The sequence below is a fragment of the Suricata suricatta genome, chromosome 12 (assembly GCF_006229205.1).
Source record: "Suricata suricatta isolate VVHF042 chromosome 12, meerkat_22Aug2017_6uvM2_HiC, whole genome shotgun sequence".
In the NCBI taxonomy this organism is placed as follows: domain Eukaryota; kingdom Metazoa; phylum Chordata; class Mammalia; order Carnivora; family Herpestidae; genus Suricata; species Suricata suricatta.
Genome location: NC_043711.1, coordinates 6,263,934 through 6,276,385, shown reverse-complemented (window position 1 = coordinate 6,276,385; position 12,452 = coordinate 6,263,934). Strand labels below are relative to the sequence as shown.

General features: G+C 40.3%; 1 protein-coding gene across 1 annotated transcript; it reads left to right on the top strand.

Annotated features, from left to right (window-relative positions):
* Positions 1 to 356: 356 nt before the first annotated feature.
* Positions 357 to 1,338, top strand: LOC115273239 (olfactory receptor 24-like). Its single transcript, XM_029916226.1, has one exon. It carries the CDS (start codon positions 388 to 390, stop codon positions 1,336 to 1,338), a length of 951 nt encoding a protein of 316 aa, XP_029772086.1. The 5' UTR covers positions 357 to 387.
* Positions 1,339 to 12,452: the final 11,114 nt, after the last annotated feature.

Sequence of the window (12,452 nt, the reverse complement as noted above, 5' to 3'; positions counted from 1 at the left end):
ATTATACACATTATTACTTTACAGACTCAGTGTTTTGTTTAAAAAATTTCCTACATATATTCTAATTTCTTAGTAAGCCATTGCTTCTTGGAGATCAGTTACTCTGTATGGATTCAACTTATTTTAGCCTGAAGCATATTCTTGAGTAATTCAGCAAAAATCCTTGCATGCTGTACTGACCCTACCAATCTGTATCTGAAATGAGGACACCCCAGTCAAGGTCCTCTGAACTGAGTCTTCAAACTGTTTTGTTGCAATGTATCAATTATTCAAGGTGAAAAATATGTATAAGCTAGTGTGTTAGCAATTGGTTATAAGCTCATCTAAACTTCCAGAATCATCTCCATGGCATTTATGTAACTTCCCCGTTTCAATACTTCTAGAGGAATGATACCCATGGATCCAAGGAACCAAACCAGTGCATCTGAATTCATCCTTCTGGGACTTTCAGAAACTCCAGAGCAAGAGACCCTCCTCTTTGCTCTGTTTCTCTGCATGTATGTGGTCATGGCCATGGGAAACCTTTCAATCATCCTGGCCATCAGCTCAGACTCCCACCTCCACACACCCATGTACTTCTTCTTAGCTAACCTGTCCTTGGTTGATTTTGGTCTGGCCACCAACACAGTCCCCAAGATGCTGGTGAACATCCAGATCAGGAGCAAGTCAATCTCCTATGCCTGCTGCCTGACCCAGATGTACTTCTTCCATTTCTTTGGCATTGTTGACAGTGTCTTGATTGCTGTGATGGCTTATGACAGGTTCGTGGCTATATGTCACCCTTTACACTATACCACCATCATGAGTCCACGCCTCTGTGGCCTGCTGGCAGGTGGCCCGTGGGTGTTTTCCTACTTTATTTCCCTCACACATATCCTCCTGATGGTGCGCCTGGTTTTCTGTGGGAACAACGAGATTCCTCACTACTTCTGTGACCTCACTCCCCTTCTCAGGCTTTCTTGCACTGACACGTCCGTGAACAAGATCTTTGTGCTCATCGTGGCTGGGATGGTGATAGCCATGCCTTTCATCTGCATCCTGGCGTCCTACACTTGCATCATTGTGGCCATCATGAAGGTCCCTTCTGCAGGTGGCAGGAAGAAAGCCTTTTCCACCTGCAGCTCCCACCTCTCTGTGGTTGCCCTCCTTTATGGGACCACCATTGGGGTCTATCTGTGTCCCTCCTCTGTGCGCACCGCAGTGAAGGAGAAGGCCTCTGCAGTGATGTACACCGCAGTCACCCCCATGCTGAACCCCTTCATCTACAGCTTGAGGAACAGAGATCTGAAGGGGGCCCTGAGGAAGCTTGTTAACAGAAAAATCACTTCGTCTTCCTGACCACAAGACACCTGGAAACTTCCGGGAAGTAGGATCTCAACATCTAGGGTCTTGGGCAAAAGTATGGAATTACCCAGTTTGGGAGAAAGGCCACTTTGGATTTTGAGTTGCAGAAGTTTCAGAGGAAATCTCAAGATGGCCTGTTCCTATTTTCTCAGTTACTGGGACAAATAACTGAGAGTGTGACAAGATCAGGTTAGCCCTACCAGGTTGGATTTGTCCTGGTTCAAAATCCAATTAGCTCTCCACAAGTATTTAAGCATGTATTCTGGGCTTGATGTCGGTGCTGGCCATAGAGGGTGAGGAGACACAGGATTCCTGTAATGTGGAGTTTATAGCTGAATGTGGGAGAAGACACTGGACACTCATTAGAATGAAATATGCACACCAGGACCAGGATAGAACAGAGTAGAAACATCAAACAGAGTCTGGAAGGGAGAATCTGCGAATGTTTCCTAGGAGAGATGATCCTGCACCTCAAGGAATAAGATGATGTTTTTCAGGAAAATATGACGAGAAAGAGTATCAGAGAAAGAGGAAAAACCAAATATGTGAAAAAGAGAGCAAGAGAAAGATACATTTTTGATGTGAAAAAGCCAGTTATGGTGAATGACTTGGGGCATGCCAGATCAAGGACTTTGGGACCAACTCAAGAGTTTTGCTTTTTCCAGAGAACCAGGCAGTTCATTGACTTCCAGGGACCAAAGTCAGGGAGCATGTGGGTGACTCATGGCCCCTCCACCATCACTCCTGTTCTGTCTTCTGGGGGAGCAGGATGGCGTGTGCTAGATGAAAGTTGAACGAGACACAGGGGAGAAAATTAGATCATGCATTAAGGAAATGAAGCATGGTATAAGTCTTTCAAAGAGAAAGATGCCAATCAACTGAATCATGAATGTCTAGGCCAAGAGGAAGCTAAGGCGTATATCAATCAGCATATATGCCTGTGGAATGCATGTGAGCAGTAACACTGTCTGCAACAGGAGTGAGAGCTATTCATTATGGGCTTATCTTGTGCCATACAGCGTACTAGGTTTCTTTCCTTTGTTTCATTTAGTCATAGTAAAGCCCCTATGAAGGTAATACATTTAATTTTTTTATTGGATAGTAGTGCTAATACTCATATGGAGATTTACAACTGAAGCGAAATGAGTGGTGACTTTTCAGGGGCCAGAAATTTTCAAATGGTGCTAAGGAGCTGACATCATCTTAAGCAGAATGGCTTTGAATAATCACACATCCAATTTGCCTTTGGTACTTCCTTCCATGCAAATTAAATTAGAATTTCTCAGTTGAACAAACAGATACCAGCCCTGGTACTGTTATAGCAACTATTAGTAAGAGTCCAGGTAGAAAAATCCATTTAGCAGGGCAATGTTCTAATGGACAAAATGCAGAATTTATAATTTTGGAGTTTGCAATGGAGTACCCATGCATCTGGTCATGGCCTGTTTTGAATAACCAAAAAACAGGTGAAAGTTGATCCACAGCCTCTCCCTTCCTACGTTTCCTTCATTCTCTTGCCACATGCATGGAAGTAGCTACAGTGTTGGCTGAGAGAGAGCTGGAATTTGCAAACTTGGAAGATTATTATAACCTGGGACTTGGAATATTTGTGGATATTTCTCTCTCTGATACAGAAAGATATGGCTTGAGCTGAAGCACTGATTTGACCACCTCCTCCTCTGTGGAATGAAAGATTCATTGGCCAATAAAAATCTCTTAAGATTTTGTTAGCTAAACTGTCTTCAGATGTTTTATGTTAAGACATAAAAAATGCTGATTCAAAGGGGCACATACACCCCAATGCTTATACAATCAACAATAGAAAAATTATGGAAAGAGCTCAAATGTCCATTAGTTGATGAATGGATAAAGAAGATGTGTTTTGTGTGTGTGTGTGTGTGTGTGTGTGTGTGTGTGTGTGTGTGTGAGTGTGATGAAATATTACTCAGCAATCAAAAAGAATGAAATCTTGCCATTTGCCACAACGTGGATGGAACTAGAGGGTATTGTGCTAAGTGAAGTAAGTTAGTCAGAGAATGACAAATATCACATGATTTTATTCATATGCGGAATTTAAAAAATTAGGGGAAGGGAAAGAAAAATAAGACAAAAAGAGGGCACCAAACCACAAGAGACTCTTACATACAGAGAACAAACTGAGGGTTGCTGGAGGGGAGTTGACTGGGGGGATGGACTAAATGAGTAGGAGCTTAAGGAAGACATTTGTTGGGATGAGCACTGGGTGTTTATATGTAAGTGGTGAATCACTAAATTTTACTCCTGAAACCAATACTACACTATATGTTAACTAACTTGGATTTAAATGAATGAAAAAAAATTTTTAGGGGCTCCTGGGCAACTCAGTCCATTAAGCATCCAACTTCAGCTCAGATCATGATCCTGTGGTTCATGGGTTCAAGCCTCATGTCAGGCTCTGTCCTGACAGCTCAGAGCCAGGAGTCTGGTTTGGATTCTGTGTCTCCCTTTTCTCTCTGCCCCTCCCCTGCTTGTGCTTGCTGGCTCCTTCTCTCTCCCTCTCTCTCTCTCTCTCTCTCTCTCTCTCTCTCTGTCTGAAAAATAAACATGAAAAATTTTTATTTTATTTTATTTTTTATTTTAGTTTTATTATTTATTTTTGAGAGAGAGCAGTGGAAGGTGCAGAGAGAGAGAGGGAGAGAAGATCCCAAGCAGGCTTCATACTGTCAGCACAGAGCCCGATGTGGGGCTTGAACTCACAGACCATGAGATCATGACCTGAGCTGAGATCAAGAGTCAGACATTAACCGACTGAGCCACCCAGGCACCCCCCAAAATTTTTTAAAAAGGAGATTGCATCTTTTGGGTAAATACCTAGTAGTGCAATTGCTGGGTCATAGGATAGCTCTATGTTTAACTTTCTGAGGAACCTCCACACTTGTCCAGAGTGGCTGCACCAGTTTGTATTCCTACCAACAGTGTAAGAGGGTTCCCTTTTCTCTGCATCCTCACCAACATCTGTTGTTTCCTGTATTGCTAATTTTAGCCATTCTGACAGGTGTGAAGTGGTATCTCCTTGTGGTTTTGATTTGTATTTCCCTAACGATAAACGATGTTAAACACTTTTTTCATGTGTCTGTTAGCTATTTGTGTGTCTTCTTTGGAGAAATGTCTGTTCATGTCTTCTGCCCATTTCTTCACTGGATTTCTTATTTTGGGTATTGAGTTTGATAAGTTCTTTATAGGTTTTGGAGATACTAGCCCTTTATCTGATATATCATTTGCAAATATCTTCTCCCATTCCATTGGTTGTCTTTTAGTTTTGCTGATTGTTCCCTTTGCTGTGCAGAAGTTTTTTATCTTGATGAGGTCCCAGTAGTTCATTTTTGCTTTTTTTCCCTGGCCTCTGGAGACATGTCTCATAAGAAGTTGCTTCAACTGAGGTCAAATACTACACTATATGTTAATTAACTTGAATTTAAATAAAATCTTGGAAGAAAAAAAAACCTAGTAAGAAGATTGAATTAGTAATCCAAAATCTCTCAAAAAAGAAAAGTTTGGGACCAGATGGCTTCAGTGCTCCAAACTTAAAAGAATTTTTTTTTACATTTATTTATTTTTGAGAGAGCACAAGTAGAGGAAGGTCAGCGAGAGAAGGAGACACAGAATCCAAAGCAGGCTCCAGGCTCTGAGCTGTCAGCATAGAACCCGATGTGGGCCTCAAACTCACAAGTTGTGAGATCATGACCCGAGCTGAAGTCAGATGTTTAACTGACTGAGCCACCCAGGTATCCCTATGGGTCCAAACTTTTAAAGAAGAATTAGCACCGATCTTACTCAAACTCTTCCAGAAAGAGGAGCAACAGTTGCAAACTCATTCTGTGAGGTCAGCATTGCCCTGGTATTGAAGCCAGGCAAAGACACTATAAGAAAATAAAATTACACGCCAATATCCTTTAGGAACACTAATGCAAAAATCCTCAACAAAATCCTAGCAAACCCCAACAGAGTAACAGGATTGTACATCATGACCAAGTGAGATTTATTCTTGGAATGCAAGAATTGTCCAACACAAAAAAATCAGTCAGTGTAACAGTACATCAGTAGAATGAAGGGGGAGAAACACATGACCATTTCAATTGTTGAAGAGAAATAATTTGATGAAATTTAACACCTTTTTGGCATATAAATACCCAAGAAACAAAGAATGGAAGGAACCTACAATACATTTAAAAAAAAAAAAACCAAAAACCATACATTAAAAAAAAGAACAAACCCCCCCATAAAAAAAAAACCCATAGCTAACACCATTCTCAAACCTTTTCCTCTAAGATCAGGAGAAAAAAAAGAATGCCTGATCTTATCACTTCTTTTCAACTTAATACTAGAAGTCCTAGCCAGAGCAATTAGACAGGAAAAATAAATAGAAGACATCCAATATTGAAAGGAAAAAGTAAAACGATCTCTGTTCACAGATGGTGTGATCTTATATGTAGAAAACCCCAAAGATGCCACACACACACACACACACACACACACACACACACAGCTAATAAATTCAGCAAAGCTAAACAAAAGATATAAAATCAGCACACAAAAATCAGTTGTGTATCTACACACCAACAATGAACCATTTACAAAGGAAATCAAGAAAATAATCCCATTTACAATAGCATCAAAAAAGGATAAAATTTAATGCTTAGGAATAAAGTTAACCAAGAGGGGAAAAGGTTTGCACACTGAAAACTACAAAATATTGCTGAAAGAAACTGAAGAAGACATAAATAAGTAAGGAAGGCTTCTGTGTTCATGGGTTGGAAGACTTAATATTGTTAAGATGTCAGTACTATCTAAGGCAAGTGACAGATTCACTATACCATGAAATCCCTATGCAAATTTCAACAACATTTTATGCAGAAAAAGAAAAATCTACCATAAAGTTCATATGGATTTCAAATAGTCAAATTACTCTTGAAAAATAGGAACACACTCAGAGGTCTCACACTTCATGGTCCTAAAACTTACTACAAAGCACAGTAATCAAAATAGTATGATATTAGCATAAATACAGCCAGAGAAACTAATGTGATAGAATAGAGGGCCCAGAAATAAACCCTTGCATATATGGTCAAATTATTTTTGACAAGGGTGGCAAGACAATTCAGTGGGGGAAAGGACTACCTTTTCAACACGTGGTGTTGGGAAACTGGAATCCACATGCAAAAACAAAGAAAGACCCCAAATGTTAGGCCCCTACTTTCCACCATGTGCAAAAGTTAACTTAAAATGGATCAAAGACTCAAACCTAAGAGCTATAACTATAGAATATTTTGGAAGAAAACAGAAGGGAGAGTTTAGGACATTGGATTTTACAATGATTTCTTAATTATGACAGTGAAGTCACAGGCAACAAGAGAAAATCTAGGTAAATTGTCCTTCATCAAAATTTAAAACTTATGGAGCTTTATGGATGGTCTGGATGCCCCAAAGGTACCACAAGGGAAAGCTAGTGGGAGCTGCTGTCTTATGCCCCTTGGTGGATCTGGGGTCATCATGGTCTCCTGCTCCACCCTGAAACTTCCAAACTTCATGGTAATGTTTCTTAGATCAACTCTAACTCCAACTATATGGAGAAAGGAATTGTGGGAAACCTGATTCGAGGTTCGAAACTTTAGACACAATGCGAATCACCCCATGAAGCATTACTGTGTTCTACTCTTTTACTGAAATCAGGTGTGTGTGTGTCTCCATCTGTAAATGTGGTTACTGGTGGTTAAATCATGGGTTTGATTACATGTAACAAATATAAAATTTGTATATAGAAACATTTTTTAAAAACTTTTGCACATCAAGGAACATTATCAACAGAATGAAAAAGCAACTCATGGAATGGGGAAAATATTTGCAAACCATATATCTGATAAGGGATTAATATCTAGGATAAATAAAGAACTCCACATCATCGACAATAACAAGAGAACCCAAACAATGCACTAAAAATGGGGAAAGGGTTTAAATAGACATTTCTCTAAAGAGGATATACAAATGGCCAATAAGCCATGAAAAAGTATTCAATATTGTTAGAAAAATTCAAATCAATCCCAATGAGATACCACTTCACACTTATAGGATAACTATTATAAAAACAAACAAACAAGTAGAAAAAACAAGTTTTGGCAAGGGTCTCCAGCTGCTCACAGAAGCTAGGAGAAAAGCAGAAGATGGACTCTTCCTCAGTCTCCAGAGGGAGCAAAGGCTGCCCAAACCTTGATTTTGGACCTCTGGCCTTCAAAACTATGAGATAATAAATTTTAGTGTTAAATTTTTTTATTGTTTATTATTTGCTTTTGAGAGAGAGAGAGAGAGAGAGAGAGAGAGAGAGAGAGAGAGAGAGAGAGTATAAGTACAGGGGAGGGGCAGAGAGAGAGGGAGACTCAGAATCCTAACCAGGCTCCAGGCTCTGAGCTGTCAGCACAAAGCCTGATGCAGGGCTCGAACTCATGAACTGGGAGATCATGACCTGAGCTGAAGTTGGATGCTTAACCAACTGAGAGCCACCCAGGCACCCCAATTTTAGTGTTTTTTAAAAAACTGTCAAAAATACAGGGATTCAAATAATGATCGAAAAAAACCACTTATTGTCATCTGTGGAAAATGTTACAGAGCCAAGAAATTATTTTGAAAATATGTAAGTGGAAATAATATAAAAATTCAAGCATATTTACTGACTTTCCTCTACAAATAGTACCCTAGACTGACTAGCGACTTAAGGAGGGGAAGTTTATTTTTGTAGAACTATTCCAGCTCATAAATGAACAAGTGATTTACCTTTATTTGCAGTCTTTTATCAAATAATGCGTTTAGACAATGAGTCTAAATGACCGCAGATTTCACAAAAAGAGAGACAATGGAAAATATGTGCTTTGTCCAGCATTACAGTTTGTGGGAAGTGTAAACTGGTACAGCCACTATGAAAAACAGTGCAAAAGGTTCAAGAAATAAACAATGGAACTACTGTGTGATCCAGCAATCTCGCTCCTGGGTATCTGTCCACAGGAAATGAAATCATCTTAAGGAAATGCCTGTACGCCCATGTTCACTGTGGCATTATTCACACTAGTCAAGATACGGAAACAACCTAAGTGTCCATGGACTGATGACTGAGGAAATACGGTGTGTATCTGTACCGTGGAATATAATTCAGCCTTAAAAATGAAGGAAAGAAAATCCTTATGCTGAGTGAACTAAGTCAGAAAAAGACAGAGATCATATGTTTTCACTCATATGTGGAACTTGAGAAACTTAATGGAAGACTGTGGGAGAAGGGAAGGAGAAAAAATTTCAGAGAGGGAGGCAAACCCATAAGAGACTCTTAAACACTGAGAACAGACTGGGGGTTGACCAGGGTCGGGGTTGTGGGGGCAGAGAAAATGGGTGATTGGCATTGAAGAGGGCACTTGTTGGGATGATCATTGGGTGTTACGTGTAAGTGATGAATCATGGGAATCTACTCCTGAAACCAAAACTATACTGTATACAGGGTAAATTAGCTAACTTGACAACAAATTGTTAAAAAAAAAAAAAAGAGGAAGAGAAGAAGGAAATCCTGCAACAGTTCGTATTGTTCGCAACAATTCTAATGAAGGGAAGGAACTATGCTAAGTGAAATGAGCCAGTCAGAGAAAGACAAACACCGCATGGTATCATCTATATGTGAAAAAAAATTTCTTTTAAGGTGGGACCTTAGGGCCACTTGTATTTAAAGAATACACACACAAACACAGTGTAATTCAAAATGGAAACAGAGCTAATTGCTGCCATCTGTGACTAAGTGAAGTCTCCTCAGTCATGGGTATGGGGCAGATTTGGGGGAGTGGGGGGAACATAGGTAACATTATGTAAAAGGAAAAGGATAAAAAATACTCTTTACAGGAGGACAGTAAGTAGTTGTTCTCATCTAGCTGGCAAGAGAATCCAGACAAGATAATACAGTTGACAGCACCACACCATAGCGGGGCCTTCAACTTAACGTTTAACAAAAAAACAGTCATGGTAGTTTTGTTTGTTTGTCTGTTTTTAGTACAGTTGACACACAATGCATGTGAAATTTTTAAAAGGTTGAATTCATAGAAACAGAGAGTAGCACGGTGGTCACCAAGGCCAGGGCATGTGCAGGAAATTGGGATGAGGTTGGTAAAAAGATAACAAAATTTCAGTTGTAAGATGAATAAGGTCTGAAGATACAATGTATACCGTAGTGACTTAGTTAATAATACAGTATCACACCATTGAAATTTGCTAAAATAGTAGCATTTAAGTGTTCCCACTACAAAAAAAGTGAACATATGCGGTGATGGTATGTTAACTAACTTGATTGTGAGGATCCTTACACAGTATGTGTGTACATAAAATCATGACTCTGTATGCTTTAAATATATCACAAAACAATTTTTTGTCAGTTATATCTTAATAAAGTTGGAAAAAATATGTGTCTCCTGAGGAAAGTTCACCAACCACCTGGAGTATCCTTCTTTCCCAGTATCAACCCTGAATTTGATCAAGTGTAGAGATCTAAACATCAGTTTATAATTACAACCATCGTGAGGCGTATTTGAAACCATAGCATACAGATCAATCAGTAAAACCTAGAGGGGAAATAAACAAGAGGAAAAGAAATCCTAGAGCTTAAAAGGGACTTTAGACTGCAATCAATTTAATTTTTTAATAGTTTATTGTCAAGTTGGTTTCCATATAACACCCAGTGCTTCTCCCCACAAGTGCCCCCCTCCATGCCCATCACCCCCTTCCTCCTTCCCCTCCCCCTTCAGTCCATGATTGGTTTTCAGTATTCGATAGTCTTTCATGATTTGTGTCCCTCCCTCTCCCCAGCTCTCTTTCCCCCTTCCTCTCCCCATGGTCCTCTGTTAGGTCTCTCCTGTTAGACTTATGAGTGCAAACATATGGTATCTATCCTTCTCTGCCTGACTTATTTCGCTTAGCATGACACCCTCGAGGTCCATCCACTTTGCTACAAATGGCCAGATTTCATTCTTCCTCATTGCCATATAGCAATCAATTTAAAAAATTGTTTTAATGTTTTATTTATTTTTAAGAAACATGGGGACAGAGCATGAGCAGGGGAGGGGCAGTGAGAAAGGGAGACACAGAATCCAAAGCAGGCTCCAGGCTCTGAAATGTCAGCACAGAGCTCAATGCAGGGCTCAAAGTCACGAACTGCAAGATCATGACCTGAGCCAAAGTCAGATTCTTAACTGACTAAACCACCAGGCGCTCCTAAACAGCAATCAATTCATTGGAACATATGGGTATTTTTGGATTCTAACTTGAAAAACATGATTAAAAGCTATGAGGCAATTTGGGTAATTTGAATAACTAAATATTTGAGGATATATGTTATTAGTATTTTAAAGTAAAATAATGGTATTGTGTTTATTCTTTTTAATTAAAAAGTTTTTTTTTTTGAGGGGGGGCTGGGTGGCTCAGTCACTTAAACTTCTGACTTCAGCTCAAGTCCATGATCCTGCAGTTTGTCAGTTCGAGCTCCAAGATGTGCTCTGTGCTGACAGCTCATAGTGCTTGTGCTCTCTCTCTCTCTCTCTCTCTCTCTCTCTCTCTCTCTCTCTCTCTCAAAAATAAACATTAAAAATTTTTTTTAATAAGTAAAGATTTTTTAAAGAGGAATACTGAAATCATATGATATATGGAATTTATTCTGATACAATTCTGGTTAGAGGTCAAAGTAGAATACAGGCGAAACAAGACTCTGAATCGATAATCATTAAAACTGAGTGAAGACTACACGTGGTCTCATCATATTAAGCTGAGCCATGAGAGAAATTGCCCATCTTCTTGGTCAAAAATGGTGGAATGTTGTCAATTTCATACAACTCAGCATAGTACTACATTTTCTACTTTTGTCTATAGTTGGCTGATTTCCATAAGTAAAAAACTGGCACTTAATGTATCAATAAGTCGGTTCCAAGGGTGTTTAGTGACTGGAAACATAACCTGATAATCCGGCAGTGACCTCCTAAAACTGAATTCCTAAAAATGCAAAGGTAGAGACTCCCACAGATGCCACCATGGGGCCAACACTCAGAGCAAGGATCTGGCCGCAGACCCATGAGCCTCTGTCTTTGCGTGTGTCCATCAGGCGAGAGTCTACTTGTTCCATTAACAGAACTGGAAGGCAGCCGCGGTGTCTTTACAGAGAGCTGCAAGTGGGGCTGGAGGCAGCCTTGGTTTCTCGGTGTGACGTCACTGGGTGAATGTATGGAGATGTTTCTTGGTTCTTGAGCTGATGAGGAAGAGTGGATACTTCCTCTAGGAGAAGCCCTTGACCTTGGGGAGACAGAGTTTAGGAGGCTAGGCGAGTTTGTTTCTCAAGGAGAGAGTACAGAGCCCATTGGGAAACCTACAACTTGCACTCAGTTGCTTCCTGAAGACCTGAAATAGTCAATGCAGGCTTCCACGTCCATGTCGCAGCCCCCATAGGAAACTGAAGTACTCAGGGAATAGAGGTGAAATTGGACCATTTGTCTAACAAGGAGCCTTGGGAATTGACTTCTCATTGGCCCAGGAATTGTAAATATTCCCTCTGTTCGTACAATTCATCCCCACCCAAGGTTTCCTTCTTAGTGCCAGGGGGATACCTCCCTGTGCCTCCGTGAGGCATCCTCTTTGTCTCCAAGATCCTGTCCTCTGGGCAGCAGAACCAGGATCTTTATTGACCACCAAGAGGGAGAAAACTGAGCCACGTTTGACTCATGCCTCAGTGATAACGTCAAGAAGAGGAAAGATAATCCAATAAGTGCCCTTGGAGGGTAAGAGGAAAAAATGACAGAGAGGGAGAGAGAGAGAACACAAGAGTGAGCAAGAGTTTGAGAGCTCTTGGAGAGAATGCACACAGCAGAAAGAGAGGATGGACACTGTGTTCTCGGAGAGGGAGTGATTCTGCCAGGCTCTGATTAGCCCCTGGGTCACAGGCCTGAATCCAGCAGTCCTGCTGTGAGGCTATCCCAGCAAGCCCTTTCCAAAGCCCATGGTTTGTAGCATTATCTTTTTTTATGAATCTATAAATTTTACTTAAAAAACATGACTCAAAAACATGT

What these genes read in the sequence shown, in the direction of transcription:
- LOC115273239 (XM_029916226.1), top strand. Translation starts at nt 388, where the DNA reads ATGATACCCATGGATCCAAGGAACCAAACCAGTGCATCTGAATTCATC.